Here is a 26,442-nt window from a genome sequence, read left to right on the forward strand (position 1 = left end):
CGTGCTGCTTTGGACTTCCAGCATCTGCAGATTTTCTCATGTTGTGCTTCTCTCTCCACAGATGCTGAGTGTTTCCAGTGATCTCCTCAATTTTAGATTTGTTGTAATTGTATTTCACTGTTTCAGCATCTTTTCACTCGCTCCATCATTCCTCATCACACCTTTGTACCTGTCTTTCTTGGTTGATATACTATCCCTTTCTTTTCTCTGTCTCTCATTTTCTTTGTAACAAATTGTATTTGTTTTCTAATTTTTCTTAGTTCTGACTAAATTTCATCCACCTAAAACATTAGCTCTGTTTCTCTCTCTTCAACTGTTGGCTGACCCACCAAGTATTTCTAACAATTTCAGATGTTCACCAAAAGCCTCCCTCTAGTTTCCTTCCTCATTCTTTTTCATCCATGTTCACTGTCCTCTCCTATCAGATTCTTTCTTCTTCAACACTTTACTTCTTCCACCTATCACCTCCTAGCTTCTTACTTCAAACCCTGCCCCACCCACTCACCTTACTTCTCACCTGTTTTCACCTATCACCTTCCAGTTTGTACTCCCCCCCACCTTATTCTTGCTTCTGCCCCATACCTTCCAGTCCCAATGAAGGGGTTTGGACTGAAACATTGTCTGTTTATTCCCCTCCATAGATGCTGCCTGACTTGCTGAATTCCTCCAGCATTTTGTGCGTGCTGCTCAAGCATTTCCAGCATCTGCAGTATCCCTTGTGGTGTTTTCTTTGCAAGAGAGGGAACTGTGTAGGAGAAAGATGTCATTCTCCAACCCACACCGTATATGCTGAATTCATGACCACCCAATAAATAGGATGATGCTCCCCGCCAATTTAAATGTCCTTTAAAAGTTAGAAAACATCTAGTTTCTTACCAATTCTGAAATGGTTGAGAATTGTACTTCTACTGTCTGCATTCTCTGAGTAATGTCTTTGTGTGTGCGGTCTTACAGCCAGGCCTCTCAACTAATAAGAGGCTCTTCCATGGAATATTGAAATACAATATTTATAGGAATTCAATTAATTTTTGGTCGGTTCATCTTGGGAAAGATTTCACTCAAATGTTTTGGTGTGTATGATTCCAAACTTAAGTTCTTGGGGCTAAAAGATTCAATATTTGTTAGTAAGTTACTTAATCCATATTGTGCTTACCATTTTCATCCAGTGAAAAGTCATCCTGGGCATATCGAAACTTTTCTGGACCGCAAGCTATGAACACATCATCATCTCCGAAAAAGTCTTGCAGACATGACACCTGTGGAAAGCAAACAATAATCCATTAATATTATTGCAGAAATGCAATGAGAGACAATATTCATCCCATTGTGTTCAGTCCTTCCACAAGTCTTGTTCACTCTGCACATGATATAAGACCACAGGATGAGCATTAAGCTGCTACTACAAGAAAAGGCAGGATGAGACAGAATCAGCCTTTAAATATTTGCTCATCTTCATTATGGTTTTGGATTGTGAAGAAAAACACAGGCACAGACTTCACGTTCTCCTATGTAATACCACTTAGCAGAGGTCCAGTAAGCACTTGGTCAGAAATGTGGTGCTGAAGGACTCAGGCTGTAGTCTCAATACAGTCAATTGTCAATCAAAGATTTTCAGTTACTCATCCCATTCAATAGCAAAAAAAATGATTCAATGTAGCTGATCAACCATGATCATATGGAATGGTGGCATAGGCTCAAAGGGCTGAGTGGCCTTCTCCTGCTCCTATTTCTTTATAACTTTGTATTCTTTGGAAGATGAATTTCAGGACTGTATTCTTCATACATACGTTAACAGTAAACGTGCTTTGAATCTTACAAAGACTGGGTGCATAAATTTGGATAATTACTCCTCAACAGCATTAAGCTTGCACGTCAGTAGGAGAAACTAAAGTATTATTTTATTGACTAAATCTGTGGAAATGCAACAAGAAGATATAATCAAGACAAAACAAAATGAGCCATGTGTCACACTGACTGCAGGAAGCTACAGAGATCCACATACATGGAAATTGATTAAAAGTTGTCCATCAAATTACACCCTAAACAAAAATCTACATTAATTTTATGCAAATTAAGAAGAATCTGGCATAAAGATAGAGCCAAATTAATGCAATTAAATTCTGCAGTGCAGCAGTACATAAATGAGAAGGTCTACCAAGGAGTTAATTTGCATTACAAATTATCTGACAGATGAGGTAACTGAGGGAGAATGAACTTCATTCGCTACAAAATTTCAGTATGTACAAGTGGAAATAGAAAGGGTCAAACCATCATGGTATAAGTGTAGTTGTATAAATACTTGTGGCTGCTGGGGGAAATTGCACTGCATGTCAGAATATGGCTCATGAATATCCAGCCCAGGACGTAGGATTCCCTATGCATACTGCCCTTGTGTAGCTGTGATGAGTATGAGTTGACCGCCCATGACTTCGTGGGCTGTGGATTTGCAAAGGTCTGGAAAAGGACGCAAGGGTCTTTACTGAGGTTCAACCAGGCAGCTGCATAGCAGTTGATCTCTGATCCGTGGGCTGTTCCCAGAGATGCATACCAAGACAAACATCATGTACTGCTGTAAGATCATCAACTCAGTAAGAGCAAACTTTAATCTGCCCAAAACATGCTGGTCTTCAAGGGCAACGAGATGTTTGTAAAGGATTGCTCTTGACGGCATATTCCAGGCTGAGGGATGTCTGAAACATGATTTTCCAATGCAAAGACTTTGTGGGCAGGAATTGAAGTCTAGAGTGCTACTGCCACTAAACATTGAGGGGCTAAGCCCTGGTAAAAGTCTCTCAAAATCCCAAAAGTTTGTATTATCCAGAGGGGCCACAAGCATCAGATGTGCTAACAACATAAATGTATAGACCAGATAACATACAATCAGTGGCTACTTCATTAGGTAAAGGAACCGGGTGTGGTCTTCTACTGCTGTAGCTCATCTGCTTAAGATTTGACATGTTGTGGATTCAGAGATGCACTTTTGTACATCACTGTTGTACTGCTGCCTTCCTGTCAGATTGAACAAGACTGGCCATTCTCTTCCAACTTCTCTCATTAACAAGGCATTTCCGCCCACAGAACTGCTGCCCAGTGGATGTTTTTTTTGTTTTCCACACCATTCTTTGTAAACTCTAGAGACGGTTGTGCATGAAAATTCCAGAAGATTAGCAGTATTTGAGATACCCAAACCACCCCACCTGGCACCAACAATCATTCCAAGGTCAAAATCACTTAGATCACATTTCTTCCCCATTCCAATGTTTGGTCTGAAAAACAACTGAATCTTTTGACTATGTCTTCCGGTAAGATGGCAGCAATCTCAGATGCAGTGGCTTCTACAGGGCCAACCAAAGGTACTATTGTCTTTTTTAAACATACTTGTTACACTTGCAAAACCCTGCTGGACATTAAGATCTTAAAGGATTGCAGGTCTGCCCCATCAGCGAGTTGCTCGTCGATGCAGAAAATGAAGGAGCTGGACTTGGTACAGATCATGCTTCCGCCTGCGCAGAGAAGTATCGGTGTGTAAAGGCGGTCTGCAGTCAAACAGTAAATGATTGTCCTAGTCGCTTTTCATGTGATCAGAGGAGCCTTTTGGGTATTGGTAAAGTGGAATGCTGCAAGTCCGATTCACTGTTTTTATTGGTAAACAGCGGGGGGATCTACATGGCCTCAGTTGTTGCGAGGACTAGCCTCCTACTGTGGCGTCCCCTGTTCACAGCTGCCCGGGAGAGACGGTACACCCCACGGGAGTTTTGGATGTGGTGTGGTGCGGTGTCCATGCTGGAGTCAGTGCTGCTCTCCAGTGTCCGCTCAGCAGAAGACAAGATGTATTGTGTTCGACTCCAGACCGCTGCAACATTCATGCACTCAGATACTTGGACTACCTTTTTAGAAAATGTGTGACTGTATTTTACTGCTCTCTTATGTGTGCAATGTGTGCCTTGTGCTGGAATGACTGTCGGTACTGTGTTTTGCACCTTAGCCCCAGAGCAATGCTGTTTCGTTGGGCTGCAATCATGAATATTCATGTATGAGAATTAAACTTGAACTTGCGGTCGGCATACTTTTATGTATTGAGTTGCAGCCACATGACTGTTTGATTAGATATTTGCATTAACAAGCAAATGTACACGTATAGCCAACAAATAAACTGGCCACTGAGCGTTTATAAGTAAACTGAACCACACAGAATATAAAGAAAACCTAGAAATTTTTGGATTTCTTGAATATATTTTTATGAATAAAGTTTATTTATGAAATTAAAAAGTATGGGGTGGATTCCCAAGCAGACTGGTAGAACTATTTGGCAGAATGTCTCATTGTCAGAAGTCACCAACAAATACCAAGTCTACACGTGGCTGCGGTGAGAAGGGCCAATCAAATCTTTTCCATACAGACGCCGTCTCACCCACAACATTCGTTGCTATTGATCTAAGGATGAGACACCCGCTCATCTCTTTGCTGACTTGCAAGGATGCGGAAATGGAGGCATGAGTCCTTGTCGAGGTTCATCTTGAGCGGCTACATAATGGAGGACTCTCTGGCTATTCCATGAGATACGTGGCTGTTCCGTAAAATTTCACACAGCTCAGTTTAAGAAGGTGCCATTTAATTCTTATGCCCTGTATCTTGAGTCATAGTCCTGTCCAAATAATCTCCAGCAAAACTAGTACAAAAGGGAAAATAGCTTATAGTCCTACAGCATTTTGATCTAGACCTATGTAATATGGCTTTCATTGTAATTCTGTGGATCCCGCTATATTATCCAGGTGGTTGCAGTACATCTGTCTTACTTGACAGCTTACTAAAGTGCTTTCAACAGCAGAACAGCTGCCAAATTGTGCATTATCGAGAAACATTGCCTAGAATACACACATGCCAAATCTGTGCCACTGGAGAATAATCCAGACATACAATGGTCTTCCAGAACTCTAGTGAAAGTACAGTACAGTAGTGTCAATGAGAAGAATAAATCATACCCTCTAAAAGTAATTTGCAAATTCATTTGATCTAAGTCCAATTAGAGCAGGGGGTCCCAAACTAGGGTCCGTGGATCCCTTGCTTAATGGTATTGGTTCATGACATTTAAAATGGCTGGAAACTGCTGAAATATAGGAATCATTTCCAATATTTTAACAATATATATTACAGCATCTTTTCTCTCATACAAAACAATATTTATAGATTAGTTTAGAAAGCAACAGTTTCTATGCAACAATTAAGAACATGGAAATACTAGAGAACTGTGAGAGGACAATGAAGATGAGAAAGAGAGAGAATATAAACAAAATACTGATGAAATGTCAGTATTGATGATTGAAATACTGATGTATACTGATGAAGAGTATCAGCCCGAACTGTTGACTGTTTATTCCCCCTCCATAGATGCTGCCTGACTAGCCATGTTCAATTGCATTTTGTGTGTTGCTCTTCCAGTATCTGCAGAATCTCTAGTGTTTTTAACAAAATACTTAAAGAATGTTTCACTATATTCACAGGACTTAAACCGTTTTGACTATTTTTGTTATTGGAAGCATATGTAGCTGCTGATTGCACTCAGCAACATCCTAACAAATGCAATGAAGGTGACAAGTTAATCTGGTTTAAAGGAGATTTTAGTGTAGTGCTGATTGTTGGCTGCGAGGACACCCTGCTGTTGCTTCACTGTGAATCTTTGAATTTTTTCCATTTGCCTGAATTGTCTACGATTTAATGGCCCCTTCCAACCCATACCATCAACTGTGCAACACTCCCACAATAGAATATATAATTATATAAATAAGGATATTACTAAGTACTTTACCAGAAAATGAATTACATTTGAAGTGTCCTTCCTGTTGAAATTTTATTTTATCCTTATTTTATCATGACCTGGGTTGGGTGGAATTCACAATATTCTGTTCTACAAGACTACCATCACCCAAGTCATATTACAGGTGAGAAGAAGAATTTTCATCTTTTTGTTTTTCATCAAAATACCATTAAACACAAGATTATCTCTGTTTCTAGTTTGTGCTTTTCTTCTTCACTTAGTCATGGAGTGGCAGCAGAAGTACAATTCAGTATTTTCTCTTCTGATTGACATTAAAAGAGTATTGATAGGGTCGGGCCTCTATTATTCCATTGGCAAATACCGGTAGATTAAATGCTAAAGCACTATTGATCTTCATCTAAGACATTGCCTATATCTGTGGTAAACTTCTGCGGTAGTATGGTGGTTAGTATAATGTTTTACAGCATTAGTTATCAACATCAGGGTTCAATAGCCAAGAGAGTCTTTAAGGGTCGCTACATATTCCCTGTAATGGTGTGGGTTTCTTCCGTGTGCTGTGCTTTCCTCCCACGTTGCAAAGAGATATTGTTTAGTAAGTAGTGGGCATTCTACGTTGGCGCTGGAAGCATGGCAACACTTGAGAACTGCCCTCGGGCCGTGTTGGTCGTTGACGCAAATGCCACATTTCATTGTATGTTTCGATGTTTCAATGTACATGTGACAAAAAAAAGCTAATCTTCAGGGTCGTGTTGATTTTGCTTGCTCCCCTGTGAATATTTATTCCTTTCTCTGCACGCCGAGGCTGTGAACTGATCCGGCTGTTGTGCGTTTCTGCTGTGATGGACTAGGGACCGAGACTTGGTTTGGGCCTACTCCGGCTGCTCTGAGAGCGGATCTGGGACTGGGATGTTGTTGGCTTGCTTCAATTGTTTGTATGATGTGAGATTTTTTTTTCTCTTTCTCTGTGCCATGGTCTTTTTTATTGGTGTATTTGGGTTTCTTGCTTTATGGCTGCCTGTAAGCAGACAAACTTCAAGGTGTATAATTTATACATTCTTTGATAATAAATGTACTTCAAATCTTTAATATTAGTGAATAAAGCAAAAGATCCAAAGTGAATTCAGATGTGGAAATCCAAAAGAAAGCACATCTGCTGGAAACACTCAGCAGCTCAGGTAGCACTCATGTAAAGTATATAATTGTAAAACAAGCTGTTTTGTACATCCTACAGAAATCAATGAGGCTGAACTGGCATGCCCCTTCATAATTCTCCAATATTGACATCTTTAGATACCATTGGATTAATCATTCGATCAGTCTCAGAATGAACACCGTGACGATGTTCTGGGAGGACAACGTTTTAGCTATGGGTGTTTGAATTGGTATGGACATTGATGTCTGGTATCCCCTTTTTTTTCAGCTCCATGGTATTTGCCACCAAACTTGCCTTGTGAGTATCTGTTCCAATCACATACATTTTTTTTCCATAGCAGACACATTCATTGATACCTCAGAAGACAAGCCTGTGAATGGGTAAGAAAATTTCACTCCAATTGCTCCTTCATTTGGAAAGCAATGTGTTACCTCTCGGCAAGATGGCAGCACGCTTGGATGCAGTGACCACTCCGAGTCCAATCAAAGGTACTTGTTTAACCTACATTCCTCTTTTACTATCCTAAGTCTCTGCTGGATACAAAGAACGTCAAGTACTACAGGACTATCCCATCAGTGAGTTGCTCAATAGTGACAGACCTGTGAACCACTTTTGTATTGTTGTCTGGACTTGTCACATACCATTGCGCTGAGATGGTACGCAGTCCACTAAAAAGTGCGAGTAATTGCCTTGGATGTTTTTATTGTGATTGCAGGGCCCCGCTGGGCATTGGTAACGTAGAAAACTGTAACCATGGTTCATTGGGGGGGACCGACGGCGGGGGAGCTATGTTGCCTTGGTTGTTGCACAGACACAGACTCGTTTGTTGCCGTCGCTGGTGAAGGAGATACCAGAGCTGGCTGTGTGTCACTGGATTTCGTACTGCACTGGAGGCTGGCCCCTCCCAGCTCTCTGCTGTTCGCTCAGTGGAAGAGTAAGCCGGTCAAGGACAACTCAGGGACTTGGGCTATATATTTTTTCGATTTGTGACTGTATGTTTTTCTGAGATCGTAACCATATGTGCTATTTATGCTATGTGCTGTTGGCACTGAGATTTACACCTTGGCCCCAGAGGAATAATGTTTCATTTGGTTATATTCACGTATGGTCGAATGATAATTAAATTTGAAACCTGGAAAGGAAAACAGAGTTAACATTTCGCTTCGAAGCCTGTCAAAGTGCTTCTGTGGCTGAAAGTGCTTTGATTCACTTGCTCTCAGTCCCAGCCAAGAGCATTTTAAAGCATATCCATTGCACTTAAGAACATATAAGACAGAGGAGCAGAATTAGCCTATTCGGCCCATCCAGTATGCTCCACCATTCATCATGGCTGATTTATTATCCCTTCAACTCTATTCTCCTGCCTTCACTCTGTAACTTTTGACACCCTGACTATTCAAGAACATATTAATCTCTAATTTAAATATAGTCAATAACTTGGTGTGGCAAGGAATTCCACAGATTCACCACTCTCTGGCTAAAGAAATTCCTTCTCATCTCTGTTCTGAATGGACGTCCCTTGATTCTGAGGTTGTGCCCTCTGTTCCTAGACTCCCCCCCCCCCCCCATACAAAACATCCTCTTCACATCCACTCTGTCTGGGTCCTTTAATATTCAATAGGTTTCAGTGTTAACCTCCCTCCCATTCTTCTAAACTCAACTGAATAAGGGCCCAGAGCCCTTCTTCCACAGGCCATCACACTGCTTAATTCATGCCGACACAACTGTATTTCTACATTATATTGACTATTGTACATACTTTTTTTAATATAAATTACATTAAATTGTACATAGCACATTTAGACAGAGATGTAACGTAAAGATTTTTACTCCTCATGTATGTGAAGGATATAAGAAATAAAGTCAATTCAATTCAAAGCCATCAAACGCTCCACATATGTTAACCCTTCCATTCCCGGGATCAATCTTGTAAACCTCCTCCAGACCCTCTCCAAAGCCAGCACATACTTTCTCTGATAAGGGGCCTAAAACTGCTCACAATACTCCAAGTGCGGTCTGAACAATGCCTTATAAAGCCTCAGTATTACATCTTTGCTCTTATATTCTTGTCCTCTTGAAATCAATGCATTGCATTGGCTTGCCTTCCTACTGACCAATCTGCAAGTTAACCTTTAGGGAATCCTGCACAAAGACTTCCAAGTCCCTTTGCCATCTGATTTTTGAATTGTCTCCCCTTTTAGAAAATAGTCTATGCAATTCCCTGCTCTATATTCCATCTGCTGCTTCTTCGCCCATTCTCCTAATCTATCTAGGTCCTTCTGAACACTCCCTGTTTCCTCAACACTAGCTACCCCTCCACCTATCTTTGGATTGTCCGCAAACCTGGCCACAAAGCTATCCATTCTAACATCCAAATCATTGACATACAATGTGAAAAGAAGCAGTCCATAAACTGACTCTTGTGGAACAGCACTAGTTACCAGTAGCCAACCAGAAAAGGCCCCCTTTATCCCCACTCTTTGCCTTCTTGCAGTCAGTCACCCTGTGCTGGTATCTGTCCTGTAATGCCACGGGCCCGTATCTTGTTAAACAGTTTCATGCATGGCATGTTGTGAAAGACCTTCTGAAAGTCCAAGTAAATAACATCCACTGATTCTCCTTCATCTGTCCTGCCAGTTATTTCCTCATTTGACCACGATAGGGCCTCAGAAACAAAAAGTAACTCTCAAGAGGGTTATGAAAACCATTTATGTGGCCATCCTTGGGCACATTTACACTCTTCTATAGTAAAATACACAGCTAATAATCAGATGCCAGTTTCTGGCAACAATGCCATAGCCAGTGAGGGAAAGGTAAAACATCCATTAATGGATGCTCAATTACAAAGTGCTGTTTGCCAATTCAAAATCTACTGGGACCACAATTAGCAAACTGACCTTCGGTGAAAATGAAAATTACTTGACACATTAATGGAGATTTCAATCCTGGCTACAATTACCTTTTCGCTAAAGCCTAGCACAATTGAAAGCTCTCAGTTTCTTTGACGAAATTGAAATTCAAAAGCAACATAAGCATTTATCAATTCAGTATTAGTGGCTTATGAAATAATGTAAGATTTCTAAAAAAGACAATGTGTCATCTTCAGAAGGCACTTATGCCTAGTCTGTGAATTTCAATCTTATTTGGTGTACTAAATAGGTGCTTTGTTTAGCATCAAAGCCCAATCGGGGGCCTCCGAAAGAAAATCATATTTTACTTTTGAGATTTGTCAGGCTAATTTTCACGCTGACTCCTGTTTTAAGAGAGGATCTGTTGATGGCAGCAGTCTTCAGGGATTGCAGCTCAGTCTCTTAGCCACTGAGATGCATGGGGAGACTGCGCGGTCCTCAAAGATCTCTTTCAGGCAGGGTCTCAGTTCAGCAGCAAAGACTGTCAAGGGTTCTAAGAAAGCAAAGGAGACAAGTGACACTTGAATATGTGGACACACCCACCCCACTCCACACCCCAGCTGTGACTGTCAACATAAAATGGATCGCATATCATAAGCAGCCCTACATCAGCGCAAGCCATGGACTCATAGCTCCGGCAGAGATGTGCGTGCCATTGAAGTTCTGCGGTTAACATGATAAAGAATAACATTTCATACAATGAATAAATACAGAAGTGATCCGTCCAAGTTGCTGCAGGATTCTGTATTTGTTTAACCATTTGTGGATTGCTCATTATTTCACAATTTTCATCAGTCAGGCCGGAACGAGAGCTGCGACATCATCAGACAGAAAGTTAACAAGTGGCCAGAAGTACCTGGACCAGTTTCCAATATGTGGGACTTCCACCTAAAAGTATGCTAAAATGTTTATTCTACGTATTATTTGCACAAGGAAATTGGGTGCTACATGCTCCAATTTTTTCTAGAATGTTATCTTTTTAAGATACTGGACATAGTTTTGTTTTTTTCAGATAGAGGAGATCAAATTCCCACCACTTCAGCTGGGAAATTTAAATAAATATGGATTATTTTTAAAACATTTAGGTATTCTTGTGTTATGAACATTCAGGTTACCCTTACAGATTTCACAAATTACTTCCCAAATATTTAAGTTATGGAGTAAGACTCACTCTCATGGAATTTATCTGAGAACCAACGTAAAACAGGATCACCTACATTTCTGAGATTCTTGATTGGTCAAGGCATTAAGGGATACAGGAGGAAGACAGGTGATTGGGACTGAGAGGAAAATTAGATCAGCCGTGATGAAATGGAGCAGACTCGATGGGCCAAATGGCCAATTTCTGCTCCTATATCTTAAGGTTTTGTTAGTTATGGTGACCATGAAATTACAACAATTTAAATGGATCATGGAAATCTGCTTTCCCAGCAGATCTGGTCTGTTCAGACCCCAGTTTGGTTGATTCTTAACTAATCTGTGAAATCGCATTTAAACATGTAGTGTGCTGCCTTTATGGCAGTTATTTAGTTTATAATATTTTCACTTAGTAATTCATTTGTTAGCATTTTTTAGTTAAAGTTAGGATTGTTTAAGTAAATTCATTGTCTGTAATATATCGCGGCATGCGATGACGTCACATCTGGTTTCGCCGCGTCTTGTGGGAAAATACCGGTTTGGGAAAGACGCAAGGGTGGGGGTCACACATGTGCCAGTCCCGCGCGAGAACAGTTGTCTTTCTACGCACCAGAAACATAGTGAAAGCAACGCTGTAAGTCATAGATAATCGATATGTTGAATTAAAATGTTAACGCTGATTCCATTAAAAGTAACGACGGTCGATAAGGTCTATGTTTTCGTTAGTTAAAGAGTCGGGATAGTTTGTGTTGAAGTGTATTTAAAGCAGTCAATGGCGTAGATAGATTCTATTGTATGCTGCACTTTAATGTAATGTAGTTGTTGTAGTTTTACCTTTGCAAGTATTCACGATGTAAATGTGATATCTAGAAGGAAACAAATACTGTACCAATCTTGTATTGTTTTATCAACAGTTTTCACCATACGTTAATGTGGAAGAGTGAACAGTAAACGGTTAATCTTATTGTGATTCTGTCTTCATTGACAACGGTTTATCTCGACGTTTAACTCGGGTTCCGTTACACCCGAGCAAGAACGTTACATGTAGTTCAAGGGGCAATTAGAAATGGTCAGTATAGGATGGCTTAGCTAGCAATGCTCACGTTGTGTGAATGAATTAAAAACACATTCCTTGCAATCAATATAGAACAATGATGCACATCTCCATGTCCCCTGTCTGTATCGGTCACCCATCTGCGATAAACATGCAAAGCGATGGAGGAGCTCAGCAGGTCAGGCAGCATCCAAGAGAAGTGGAATCATGGTCAATGATTCGGGTTGAGATCCTTCATCTGGATGGTATCAGCCTAGATTTTCAGCATCTGCAGTCTCTTGTGTGTCCATTTGTGATACTAGTTCAGCTTGTTTGAGATTGTCTGTCTTTTTCCCTTCTGTTTTTTCTCTCTCTCTGGGAGATGAAGACATGCCCAGCCTGACCTGACAGGCACATCATCCTGATCTGCACTTTGCAACTACTACATTCTTTCATCTGTGCTCTTGGTTTATGGTTGCTCCTATTCACTCATCAACCAGTTGCCTTGTTCCAACATTTATTCTATTGGTTGTCCCAATTTTAACTTGTCATTGACACACCCTTACCCTCTGTAGAGCTTAACAAGCTTTTCTTGTTTCCTTCGCAGTTCTGACCAAAGGTTTTCAACTTGAAATATTTACTCTTCTTCTCAAAGCTGTGGCGTGACTCGCTGAATATATTATTTTTTTCAATTTCTGTCTTCAATTCCTTTTTCATTTGAACATCCTAATCAGTTTCAAAGTAAGAGTTTAATCATCAGGCCTCTTTTCAAAGTAAACTGTTATTAAAATTTAAAAAAAGCTTCAGTGTATTTTTCTGACTGGATTCTTTGAGAACAAGGAACAGCTTGCATATATGTAGCACATTACATTGCTTCAGGGCATCCTTTGTGTTTCACAGCCAGTGAGGCAGCTATTTCTGTTAACTTTGAAAACTGCTTCAAACAGAAAAACATAATTACATCATTGGACTGAAATTCAAAGAAAAAAATCTTAATTCAGAGATGCAGAGTATCATTTCATGTTGATTTTGACCTTTTTGGAAAAAATGCTTCTGTATCTGCAAATACTTTATTACCAGAAATGTGTACATGAAAATTTCAATTGTTTAGTGTTAGCAGTAAAATGACAATGCTTGAAATGCATCTACACTTTCTGTTAACTGGTATCTTTGTCTTTCAGAACTATAATACATCCAATCCTGCTCTTTACCGAAGGTTTTGAACACTGCAGCTAGAAATGTACGCCTTTGAAAATGGTTTTCTATTATCTACAAAAGGCATAGATTGTGCGTGTCCTATAATGAGAGAAGTGTCAATGTCTTTGATTGAGATTTGCACTGTTGAAATGATCCCTTATCCTGTGTTCAAAGAATCTCCAAATCTATCTCTATTTGGCTGAGAAGTCAAGCATTTCTGCTTAGTCAGGCTCAATGGAAATCCTGAACATTATGTCTGCATAGTAGTCAGTCAACATTCTGTAAACCCAGATCAGTCCAGTTCATTCCAGTTCAGTTTTCTTTATAGGATTAAACAAAGTTGTGACAGTAATGAAAAGCAGATGCTATAAAAAAAATGTGGCAATATTTTGATATCCAAATTTTGAATTGTGGTTGGAAAATGAAACAGCAGGAACAAAACAGTAAGCATAAACCAATTTGAATGCATAGCTCTTTCATTCCTCTGAAAACCATTATACATGTTATTTGCCTAAAGCAGAGACTAGCTGAAGAATGCAAGGAATTTTTAAATAAAATATAGATAGATATGTTAAATTTCTAATCTCTTTGAAACAGAGCTGCTTGAAACTGGTATTCAACCCTTATTTAATACTCCGCCTTGAAAAAGAAAATGTAACTTATCAGTGGAAAATTAACCCAGCAACCTTCATAGTCTTTCCTGATCAGCCATAATTCTCTTGATTGCTTAAAACTATATATATCATATGATGTATTAAGAGTTCACTGTTAGAGGCTGCAATTGCACCTAAAGGTCAACTAACCTTTAGAAACATTCCAACTCTGTAACCAACTCCTGCTTCCTCCCTGAGCATGAGAAAAGGAAATGGATTTTCCTGACCAGATACCCCTCAGCACTCCACTTCCTGTCAGGAGCTGTAATCACCAAGAATCTTTCTCCCACCCATATATATGCACAAACACCATAAGCTCCAGTTGACCAGATAATTCTGAGATTGTTCTGTTGTATTCAAAGCAAATTAAATTATAAATCAATGTTCCCCTACTGACGGTTCATGCACTGACCACTGGATCACTAGCCATTTGCTCTTGGTTCTTCCTGAGTGGTCCTGGATATAGTCTTTGCCTGGAAGCCTGGCTCCCAACATATCTGTGCTGCCAGCTACACTAACAGAGAGTCTGTGACAGCAGACCAGGCTGTGTTCCCAGTCTCACCAGCTGTCACTGAAATTCAATGCTCTTGAACGTCTTTGGCACCCAAGCCTTCAAAAAGTCTGGGAAGTATTAAAAAGCATGTACCGGTAATATTAAAAGAATTAAGCACACTCACATGTGCTTATACCAATTAAATACATTAAAACCAGTTGACAAATATTTTTTTAAATGTCTTCCAGCTGTTATTTCTTCCCATTTATTTCAATAGGGCCACTGAGGTTTGCCGATTTCAGGTTTGATAGGAAGATTCCCCACCTGAGGTGTGCAAGGCTGCGATGCACTGATGCCCCAGTGAAATACCTGTAGCCCCCTGCACTGCCTCCTCCTACTCTCTCTCTCTCTCTCTCTCTCTCTCTTCTAGGTGGGAAATTCTGTCCACCTTAAAGTTATGACTGCTTCATATTTTAGTAACAAATTCTGCTTTTCTTTCTTTCTCCACATTCAATCCAAGGGATCTGAGAGCACAGCCTCACAATAAGTGGATGTCCCTTTAAAACTGAGATGAGGAGGAATTTCTTCAAAGTTGAAAGCAAATTTATTATTAAAGTACAAATGCAGCTCTGAGATTCATTTTCTTATGGACAAACTCAATAAATCCAATAATCATAATAGAATCAATGAAAGACTGCACCAACAGGGTGGACAATCTGTGTGCAAATACAAAAAGAAAGAAAATAATTAAATAAGCAAACAAATAAACAATAAATATTGAGAATATGAGATGAAAAGTTCCTGAAAGTCAGGCAAAGGGTGATAAATCTATGAAATTCTTTGGCACAGAGTGCTATGGAGAACAAGTTATTCAGTGCATTTAAGGGTAAAATTGATATTCTTGACTGTTAAAGTGGCCAAGGGACTATGGGAGAAAGCCGAAGAATGGGGTTAAAGATAATTAGCCATTATTGAATGGCAGAACAAGCTCAGTGAACTGAGTGGTCTAATTCTACTCCTAAATATTATGGTCTTATGTCAATCCCTTCAGGATCATCCCAACACAGGCTCTGTTCCCAGGGCATCAACTTTCTTCAAAGCTATCATCGTTATGCTATCAGTCTAGAGAGGAAACTTTGGCTCACTGATACCAGAAGCATAACCCCTGACCTTAATGCCACCCTTAACTCAAGAATGCTGAAGTAAAGAACAATATTCCACTCCATACATTTTGGAAAATTTAACAATCTCTCCAGGAGCAAAGTAACTTACCCAACATTTAGTCGGGCAATCAGAATGCTGCAAACCCTTTTAGTAACGTTCAAGGTTCCTGCTAGGAAACTGTGCATAACTAGAGAGAAATGTACAACAGTTTGACTCTGCCACAAGAATGTGGTCAAGAAAACAACAAGGATCTGCTGCATTCAAACAATACCTGGATTTTTCCAAGGTGCCTAACTGTATTCCCCTTGGCAATTAATCAGGTTTATTGCCACTGATATAAGTGGTGAAATTTGTTGTTTTGCGGCAGCTGTCCAGTTCAGGCAGTCATTATAAGTAGCAATAAAAATAAAAAAACAAATAAATCATGCTAGAGGAATAGCGAGGTATTGTTTAAGGATCATTCAGAAATCTGATGGCAGAGGTGAAGAAGTTGTTCCTAAAAAATGCTGGGTCTATGTCATCACGCTCCTGTACCTCAATGATAGAAATGAGAAAAGGGAATGTCCCAGATGGTGAGGGTCCTTAATGATAATGATAATGAGGGTATAGATTTCTTTAGGCACCACATTTCAACAACGTCCATGGCGGTGGGAGGGTTGTACCCGTGATGGAGATGGGTGGGTCTACAACCTTCTACAGCATCTTGTGATTCTGCACATTATTTAAGTTCAAGTTTAATTGCCACTCAACCATACACATGTCTACAGCTAAACAAAACAGTTCTCCTCTGGGGCCAAGGTGCAAAGCGCAGTGCACACAATCACACACAGCACATATAGTTACAATAGCGCATACGGTCACCAATACCAATACTATCCCAAGTTCCTGACAGGCACAGCGTGAAGACTGATGGTGTGTGGGATGCTGCCCTGAAGCCACGTTCATGCAAGAACAAGTACACAGCAGTTCCTCATCTCGCACTGTGTTAGCAGATGAAAGCAATTCAGCTTGCCTCCTGTTGGATCAGCCGCAGGCAATCAGCCTTCTCTCCCATACAGCAAACACTAGAGAGCAGCACGGACAGGGGCGGCCAGTCCCCAACCCAGCACGGATTCCAGTGCTCCCATCATGCTTCTGTTCTCTCCCACACCACTACTGGCGCCTCCTCCCCTGGGTGGCCGTAACAGGTGACATCGTCGCATGAGGGCCAGGCCTGCACGGCTACCAAGGCCTCGCAGCTCTTCCGCCGCCAGTCTCCCCAATGAACCAATAAACTAGACTTGTTGTACTTTATATTACCAATGTCCAGCCAGGTCTTGCGATCACAAGAAGACACGCATTTGCGCCATTTGTTGGGCTGAAGAAGCCACTGTGAACAAGCGCACTGCCATATTACTGCAAAGTAAGATCCTCATACCAAATACTGATGCAGCAAATCAGAATATCCTCCACTATACATCTCTAGAAAGTTGCTGGAATCTTTGGTGACATACCAAATCTCCTCAAGCTCCATCTGAGGCACAGTGATCGAAGAAAACACCAGCACAACCTTTAACAGCACAACTGTAAACATCTTCAGCTGTACTCTTTAATACAACATTCATGAAAAATCTAAAAGCTGCAATTTTTGGAAACTTAAAGTAAAAATTCATCAATATATCAGTTCCAATGGAAAGTTTTCAACCTGAAGAGTTGGTGTTTCTCCTTCCACACATGCTGCCTGGCCTAATGAGGTTTGCAGCATTTTTTATTTTAATCACTTCAAAGCATAGCCTGCTATATATTTAAAACATGTTTTTAAAACTTTGAACAGTTCTTTATTTTGGGTTTTAGAGTGCCTTACAGGAACCTAATTTCCAATTCTTAACACTGAAAGTTTCCAGAATATTTTGTTGTATAAATGCATTCCCTATGTATTAAAGTGATTTCTTTTTATTACAGACAGTTTAACGTTTGTTGCATAGGGTAGAAAAGGCAATCCAAACTTCAGGCTCAGCATGCTAAAGAAGACAATGTTTCCATCTTGGAAGATTCCATAAATTCTGCTGGCACCTACAAAGGCTGCAACACCCCCAAGGGGAATTGGCAGCAGGAGAAGTGGCCGACCATTTTACATGGAAAGTGTACGGCTGTAGAAACAAAGTTTCAGGCTTTAACTTGCAGGCATAGATCTTCACCAGCAGTAGGGAAATGACTGTAGTCAAAGACAAAATGGTAAACAGTTTGAATGGTACACAGGCACTAATGTGGATGTGAGCAGCTGGTTGGCTTGTTTTACTGCTCAGTTTCAGTGGAATCCACTCTGTGGCACAAACAGGGTGCTTTCCACAATCCAACCCTCTCAACTGAATGAAGCAGTATTAACACGCTCCCCCTTTTGACCCACTGATTAAAGCACAGCCTGTGATTGCAGATTATTTGGCAGAAGAGGTTTAAGGATGCTACATAATGTAAAAAAGAGCTTCATTGTCAAAATGTAAACAAGCACCTCTGCAGCTTCCTTTTCATACCACAACAAATGCAAATATTCCAAAACAATGATGTTGCCAATCAACGTTCCCTCTAAAGTGCGCGCACACGCACACGCGCACACACACACCCTTTTGCTACCAACGCATAAAGCAATTTAAACTGCTCACAAGTTTGTCACCCCTCTACCACGTTGGCATATTAAGTATACAAGGGGTGATTGATAAGTTTGTGGCCTAAGGTAGAAGGCGTCAATTTTAGAAAACCTAGCACATTTATTGTTCAACATAGTCCCCTCCTACATTTACACACTTAGTCCAGCGGTCGTGGAGCATACGGATCTTGGACCTCCAGAAAGTGTCCACAGCAGGGGTGATGATAAGTTCATGGCCTAAGGTAGAAGGAGATGAGTTATACAGCTCTCGTTACATGCACGTGCAGTTCAACTCTTTGAGTGATTATGCAGAAAGTTTGAAGTTAATAACTCATCTCCTTCTACCTTAGGCTATGAACTTATCATCACCCCTGCTGTGGACACTTTCTGGAGGTCCAAGATCTGTAGGCTCCACGATCGCCGGATGTTAATTGAACATGAACTATCAACTTCAACCATCAGGCTCCTAAACAAGAGGGGATAACTTCACTTCCACCAGCACTGAATTGTTCCCACAGCTTATGGACTCACTTTCAAGGACTCATCCTCTCAGGTTCTCAATATTTATTGTTTATTTATTATTACTTTTTTTTTCTTTTTGTATTTGGACAGTTTGTTACCTTTTGCACACTGGCTGTCTGTCCTGTTAGAGCAGTCTTTCAGTTTTTCTATTATGGTTATTGGATTTATTGAGTATGCCAGCAAGAAAATGAATCTCAGGGTTGTGTATGGTGACGTATAGGTACTTTGATGTCAAAATAGCCATTGTTATGCATCTAGTGTGGAGGTGTAGTGGGTAGAGCTTTCACTTTCAGTTTCCACCATTGCTGGCTAGCAGTGTTGCGAAGAGGTAAACTGAATGTGTAATACTCTCCCTGCCATACACAGCCCCTCCAGCAACAAGCCTCATGTAGCGCCTCCTCACTGGCGACACACGGAAACTGAACTCCTTTCAGACTCAGGCTGAACAACAGAGGTCTGGCCCCTGTACACATAGCACGCAGGCCCACTGGTATGTGGACAAGCCCCGGTGCTCATGAACCAGATCCCCATTTAATGGGTAAACAGCCTCACTGGCTTTGCGGGCAGCCTCAGGTGAGATGGAGGCTATGGGAGTAAACCCAGGCAGTTGCAACTGGACATCATTGAACATCCTTCCGGAAGCTGCTGCAGCCAAGCTGGAGCCAAACGTATTGTTTTGTAAGCTTTCCTTTGGACTACACTAGTGAGGTCAAGAGAGGGATCTTGATGACTGGGCATCTCCGGATCTCCACACTTTCTGCCAGGGCTGGTGATTCCATTGTCCTTTGAGAAAGACGGATGCCAACCACCATGTGTACTTTGATAATAAATTTACTTTGAACATTTGTGTCCATGGCTGTCTACCCCAATGAACAACCTCAACACTAGCTGAACAAGGTAACTTTGCCTTTAATACCAAGAGGTGATGATTCTAAAATCAGATTTGGAAGTACAGGCAGTCCCCGAGTTACGACTTACAGACAACTCGTACTTACGAACCGAGGAAGGAGAACGCCGTCCAGTCGGATCGCGACGCCGTCTGCCATTTTAAGTTGTTGCCGTTGACACTGTGTTGAGTGTTTAACTTTGTATTTGGCTTAAATTTTTCTTAGTAAGATTCACCCTGACCCTCCCCCTCCCCATTCCGGTCGACTGGTGGCGCAGGCAGATCAGCACCGGGCTAGAGAACGGAGGTTTCCGAGTTCGAGTTAGTGACAGACCGCTCCCGTGCCGGGTTGATGTCGATCCAGTGACTCTCGTACCATCCGTGCCAGGTTGACGTTGAGCTCACAACTCGACCTCATAAAAAAACCACTGCCACCTCCAGTTTAAATTCCCACGCGGAATATTGTGGAGGGTCAAATACCCAAACCCAGCGCAGCCCCCACTTGTCCCATTTAACCTGTCTCAAGTGCGGTGCAGTTTAGGACCCGGGGAATTCGGTGTTGTGGTTCATAGGACCCAGTGGACCTCGGGAGCCAGCGCAGGTCGGGACCTGCCTCCCGCAGTGTTTCTGTTCCATTGACGGGAATCGATCGCGATTGAAAATAAAGTGGAAATAATAAAGCTATTGGAAAGAGGTGAAACACCATCTGTCATTGGTAAGCATTAGGCTACAGTAGGTCAACGATCGGAACAATTTTAAAGGATAACGGATAAAGTGAGAATAATGAGGCATGTGAAAGGCTCTGCCCCGTTGAAAGCTACAATTATTGCTAAGCAACGCAGTGGTTTAATTATTAGAATACATATGTTTCTTAAGTGTTTTATATGCATATAAGGGTAAAATATATACTACACCTGTATATACTAAGACAAACATTTGACTAACTGACGCTAAATAATACCGGATGTACTTGTTCTGACTTACGTACAAATCTGACTTCAAGACGGACTCAGGAACGGAACTCGTACGTAACCCGGGGAGTGTCTGTAATTTTTAAAGGGATACCATATGTCCTAAAATGGGTATCACAAAAAAACAGCAAAAAATATGAGAGCTATCCATCATTAGCAGTGGGAGTGCAAACAAAGGATGTGTGTTGTCCATGCATTCTTTGTAAACTTTTCCAACAAGAGACAGATCTTCAAAGCTTGTATAAATCAGCATTCCATACACAATTCTAATGACATTTCCCAGTGGCTGAACCATGTGCGGTCAAAAAGAATTATTTCCCAACAGCTATTAAAGACTTCTTCTATATTTCCAAGTTATCCTTGCCACAGAGGCAATTAAATATTACAGTTAACTTAGAAATTAATTTCGTTGCTCAAACTAAAACTGATTGCATGCAAAAAAAAATCACATTAGCAGAACTAGGTCGCCCTTATTGCCAGTAAAAAAGATGTTATAAAATGCTAATTAATGAACCAATTATAATGCCTGATAGCATTCATCCAACTTTCCCTCAGTAGTTAAAGGAGGGTTAAAAAAAAGGTCTGAGAGATTCATACAAACCGAGTACATGACCAATGTTGTTAATAAATTGTGGGTCAGAACTGGGGCAGAGTTTAAAATCAGCAAGGAGACTGAGCAGAAAATCATTGGCTCTTTTTCATTCTGCAGCTGTTACAGTGCCAAGCTAGCTGGTCCCTCTCTCAATCATTTGGCTTTTAATTTGTCATGGCTTACATTAGGAATGTCGAGACCTCATTATTAATGCTGCTAATGTAAGGTGTTTTTCTCTTTTAAATCAAAGTGCATCACACTTTCTTATACCAGAAATCATGAAGATTGATAAAGATATTGATTTGAAAAGAGATGTCATTCTCAGACCCACTTTATCTCAAACACTATGAGGCTGGGGAAATGAGAACACGTTACAAGTTGTCACCCTACATTTGAATGTTAAAGTACAAAGAGTCCTAGATATTGAACCTTGCATCTATTTTTCAAATGAACACTGCTACAGGAAGAGAATTAAAAAACATTAAGTGAAAATACCAGCTAGTATGACTGAGAGAGCTGCCTACAAGTCAGTGATTGCAAGACATAGTAGGGGAAGCGTACAAATTAGAGATCGAGCATGCTAACTGGCTCTTCCAGCCCAGCAAGCCTGCACTGCCCAATTACATGCATGTGACCAATTTACGTACTAACGTGTGTATCTTTGGAACATGGGAAACCAGAGCATTTGGAGGAAACGCACGTAATCATGCTGAGAATGTACAGTACACACTCCTTACAGATAGTGGTGGAATTGAACCTAGGTCACTGATGCTGTAATAAAATGACATTAAACACTACACTACTGTGCCACTTCAAATTGGACAATTGTTACAACTGGTAACCAGAAAAATCACGGACAGTTTCTTAACAGCAACCTTGAGGACCAGTGCCTAAATACTATGAGATATGCGAATCAGTGCAAAAAATCCTGAAGACTGCCATCAGCATTTAACTAATAACCAGGAGATACAGGCTTTTAGTCACTGATATTAGTATTCTTGACATTGTGCACTTGGTTAATATGGATGCCAGAGAGCCATCAATCCCATTTTACCCATTGAAGTTAAAGGAAATAAAATTCAGTGATTGACAACTGTCAGCAGATTACACCTTTTTACTACATAAATACTGTCCTCTCTCACAGAGAACTGCTTCATTCCTTACACAAACATTCCAGTTTTCCCAAAACATCCCCCATCTCCATGATGGAAAATTGGAGAAAGCAGAACAAGTAGGTAAATACAATGTTTGAATTTCTTCTTTAAATGTTTAGAAAGCTGTTAAAAGGGGCATTTGTAAATGAATCATCGGAGTCTCTCTTCGGGCCATTACACGATACGCTGCATCTGCAAAGCAAGCAGCATTGTGAAGGACACACACACCTCTCATACAAACTGTTCTCCCTCCTGCCATCTGGCAAAAGGTACTGAAGCATTTGGGCTGTTACGACCAGACTGTGTAACAGTTTCTTCCCCCAAGCCATCAGACTCCTCAATACCCAGAGTCTAGCCTGACACCAACTTTTATACACACACACACACACACACACACACACACACACACACACACACACACACACACACACACACACACACACACACACACACACACACACACACACACACACACACACACACACACACACCCCTGAAATCCACTCCACTCCCTTTGTAATCTTTGCTCATTTCTTTCTCAATTCCTGCTAAAACATTGTTTACATTGTTCACATTTACATTTAATCATTTATTATTATATTGTAATTTGTCCTTTACTGTGCCTAGTATCTTGTTTATTAATTATTATACTGCCTTGCACTGTCTTGTGCACTTTATGTAGTCCTGTGTAGGTCTGAAGTCTAATGTAGTTTTGTGTTGTTTCACATAGTCTAGTGCAGTTTTGTGTTGTCTCGGGTAGTCTAGTGCAGTTTTGTGTTGGTTCATGTAGTCTAGTGCAGTTTTGTGTTGTTTTGGGTAGTCTGGTGCAGTTTTGTGTTGTTTTGGGTAGTCTAGTGCAGTTTTGTGTTGTTTTGGGTAGTCTGGTGCAGTTTTGTGTTGTTTCATGTAGCACCATGGTAATGGAGGAATGTTGTTTCTTTTTACTGTGTACTGTACCAGCAGTTATGGTCGAAATGACAATAAAAGTGATTTGACAACTTGAGTGTGGAAGGCAGCAAGGGGCTGGAACAGTTGCTAGCTACTTAAGTTAACCTTGCATTCAAATAATTCCCAGATTTGATGAATATCAATATATAAAAGCTCATATTCTTGCCTAATCTTAACTCACTGTCTTTCGTTACTAAAAGGAATAACAATGTCATTGAAGACTGGACTCAATCAGCATCATTCAATTGAGTATTATAAAGCTGGAATTAAAATTGAGTTGGCATTAGTGCACCATTCCACACAATTAGACTTTTTATGACTTTGCTGCAACTCACAAGCATAATTGAAAAACTAGATGTTTATTTGTCAGTTCCTGCACATCTTAGCTGGATTTCTGTATTACCTAGCTCCATCTGGACTAGAAATCAAATCACACAACTAGAACTGTCCAGATAAATGAAATTAATAGCTTTCACTTCGGCATTAGCCAATCTCCACATCATCAGCTCTGTAACCAATTAACAGACAGATATGCAGAATGCATTTGTATAAAGAAAAACAGTTCTAATCACTGCTAACTGTAAGGATTAGCATTTTAAACATGAAATATACCTGACACATGTTCCAAATTTGCCTGTTTTCTGAAGATAAATTGAAACGACAGACTGACAAAAGTAGGAGAAAGAATGAGGCACCGTATAGAGGTGTAGAGCCAAACAGCATCACAACAATGCTTTCTGGCTCACCAAAACAATGGAAATTCAAGCTCCCATTTACAACTATTTAAGTTTTGTTGTTAAGAATGCCAAGAGGAAAGGAGCCCATTCTGGCGCATTAGTCCACAGACTCAAGTGGAGACTGCAGGGATGAAATTTACTTTACATAGATTGAATGGGAAAAGAACTAAAGATGCTGGATTGTGGGGTTGTGTTGGGAAGCTCTCCATGAACAAGGTTTGGTCATGGTGAGCTAAATGTCCTTCATCAGCTCTGACATTTTCTATGATTCTACAAAAAAGAAAAAAGCAGAACCTCATTGTAGTTCTTTGGATAGAGAAGAAAAGAAAAATACACCATGTGGTTGGGGGAGAGAATAAGGCTGAATGTTAAGAATTGGGTAAGAAAAAAATATCAGATGATGAGATGGCAATAAGAACTTGGGCTGAGGTGGGGACAAGGCAACAGGGGGAGGCACAGCACCTACCTTTACCCAGGTGTCAAAAAACATTATTTAATAAGTAAGAAACAATGTATTGTGCCATTACGAACTGCTGGCTTTGAGAAAAGCATTAATCTGTGACTGGGTGAAAGACTGGACGAACTAAAGCAGAAAGTGAGAAGAAGATTGATCGAGGCTCGTCACTGGAACATGTGCATCTGTTTATTACATTACAACATTATTTGAAAAGAAAAAACGTGAATTTCTCTTGAAGTGATCGGGCAATCTGTTTGTAGATGGGGCACTTGAGAATATCACTGGACATTCCAATGTCCTTTTCTAGGTTGGTTAAGCATTGCTTATTCTTCTGAGGCTTTGTTAAACTCTAGTTACAAATTCTCTTTCTCTTTCATTTTCCCCCCATTGATTGCTCCTATTGTTTGGCCATTTGTTGATTTATTATGCACAAGCTCTAATTTCTTTAAAATTAATTTGCTTTCTTTTACGGTGTGGTATCCTTTTCCACCTCTCTAATGGAATGCATTGGCTTGATCACTTTCCATCATTTGAATGCATGACGTTTGTGCTTCTGTTATCTATTTTACAGTTCCTGATTGCAAGAGGTGTTACAAAAGTGCCAGGGTAAACTGAATGAAAATGCCTTAATCAAATTTGAATGAAATGTTTACAATAAAGTTTGATTAAGCCTAATATTTAAAAGGAGGAAGTAATATGTACTGAAAACATTGTTACTTTAAAAACTTTCTACCCTCAACTTTTGCAAAGAATTCTACACTCTATCAGAGTAATGAGTCAAATGGAACAGAAGCAGGCCTTTGGAAACACAGCACAGTAATTCAGTGAGTAGAGGACATTCCCTGTGATACAATGGGTCTCTTCCATGTTCCAAAGATATGTGGCCTGGTAGACTCACAGACCCTTGTGCGTGAAGGAATAATAGTATTGGAAGTGGGAGAGGAGAGGAATGAGAGGTAGTAGTGTTGATGGTCAGCATTTTTCTAAAGAACTGCAAGGTCCTGGTTAGTGTATACAGGTACAGCTATCATGGCTTTCACCTTTATTTATTTAGTTAGATACAGTGTGGAATAGGCCTTGTTGGCCCTTTGAGACATGCTGCCCAGCAATCCCCCAATTTTAATCCCAGCCTAAAAATGGGACATTTTACAATGTCCGATTAACCTATCAACTGGTACAGCTTTGGACAGTGAGAGGAAACCAGACGCCTGGAGGAAACCCGCACAGTCCTGGGGAGAACGTTCAAACTCCTTACAGGCAGTGGTGGGAATTGAACCCAGATTGACAGCACTGAAAAGCATTGTGCTAACCATTACTTGACCACACCGCCCCCTAGCAATAGACCAAGAGATGAGTACCTATCGTCACGCCAAGTTAGCCACAGATCTAAAGCTGTTTGGAAGACATGAAGGTGGTGACGATTCTATCACGCGTTGATTAAAAAAAAATCAGATCAATTTCTATTAGAGATATACATGGTCACCTTTAAAACAAACATCATGTTAAACTTGGCAACTGTACATTAGCAAGCTTTCCGAAATAATAAATACAAAAGCAGAAACCACTAGCTAAGAAAGCTTTTTCAAACTGGGGGAAAATCTGAATGGAATTGTCCAGAAATTTGTATTGGACGTGACAATTCCATACAGAGGAGTTGAATTTATATGTCTGAAGAATAAAGGAGCAGGTTGATCTCAAACTCTGATTTGGTCATATCTTCTGGAGCTCTTGTACAAAAAGCTATACTTCCACTGTGGCGCTCATTTACTAAGTTTTAACGAAGAATAAAAAGAATTCTACTTTTACTTCCAGGAACAGAGACAGATGAACAGGACTGTAGTCTTTGATAAATGCTCAACTAAACTACGCCAAGAAACCCAAGAATGAAATGAGGTCATACCAGATGCAATAACATCACTCACATAAGCACTAGAAACTGTAAAGTAGCTTTTTTAAAAATATTTTTTAAAAAATCGCAAGATGCATGCTGTGCTGCTAATCACAGTGGCAGAACAGTGGAAGTTCCAGACAAGCAAT

General features: G+C 40.4%; 1 protein-coding gene across 3 annotated transcripts in view; it reads right to left on the reverse strand.

Annotated features, from left to right (window-relative positions):
- Nucleotides 1–26,442, reverse strand: part of LOC140734255 (neuronal migration protein doublecortin-like) — a 175,404-nt gene that overhangs the window by 31,050 nt on the left and 117,912 nt on the right. For all 3 annotated transcript variants that reach the window (XM_073057979.1, XM_073057977.1, XM_073057978.1), the window contains exon 4: nucleotides 1,154–1,256. In XM_073057979.1, the coding sequence (XP_072914080.1) occupies nucleotides 1,154–1,256 (103 nt within the window). The remainder of the gene's footprint in view (nucleotides 1–1,153; nucleotides 1,257–26,442) is intronic.

The sequence above is a fragment of the Hemitrygon akajei genome, chromosome 10 (assembly GCF_048418815.1).
Source record: "Hemitrygon akajei chromosome 10, sHemAka1.3, whole genome shotgun sequence".
NCBI classification, from domain to species: domain Eukaryota; kingdom Metazoa; phylum Chordata; class Chondrichthyes; order Myliobatiformes; family Dasyatidae; genus Hemitrygon; species Hemitrygon akajei.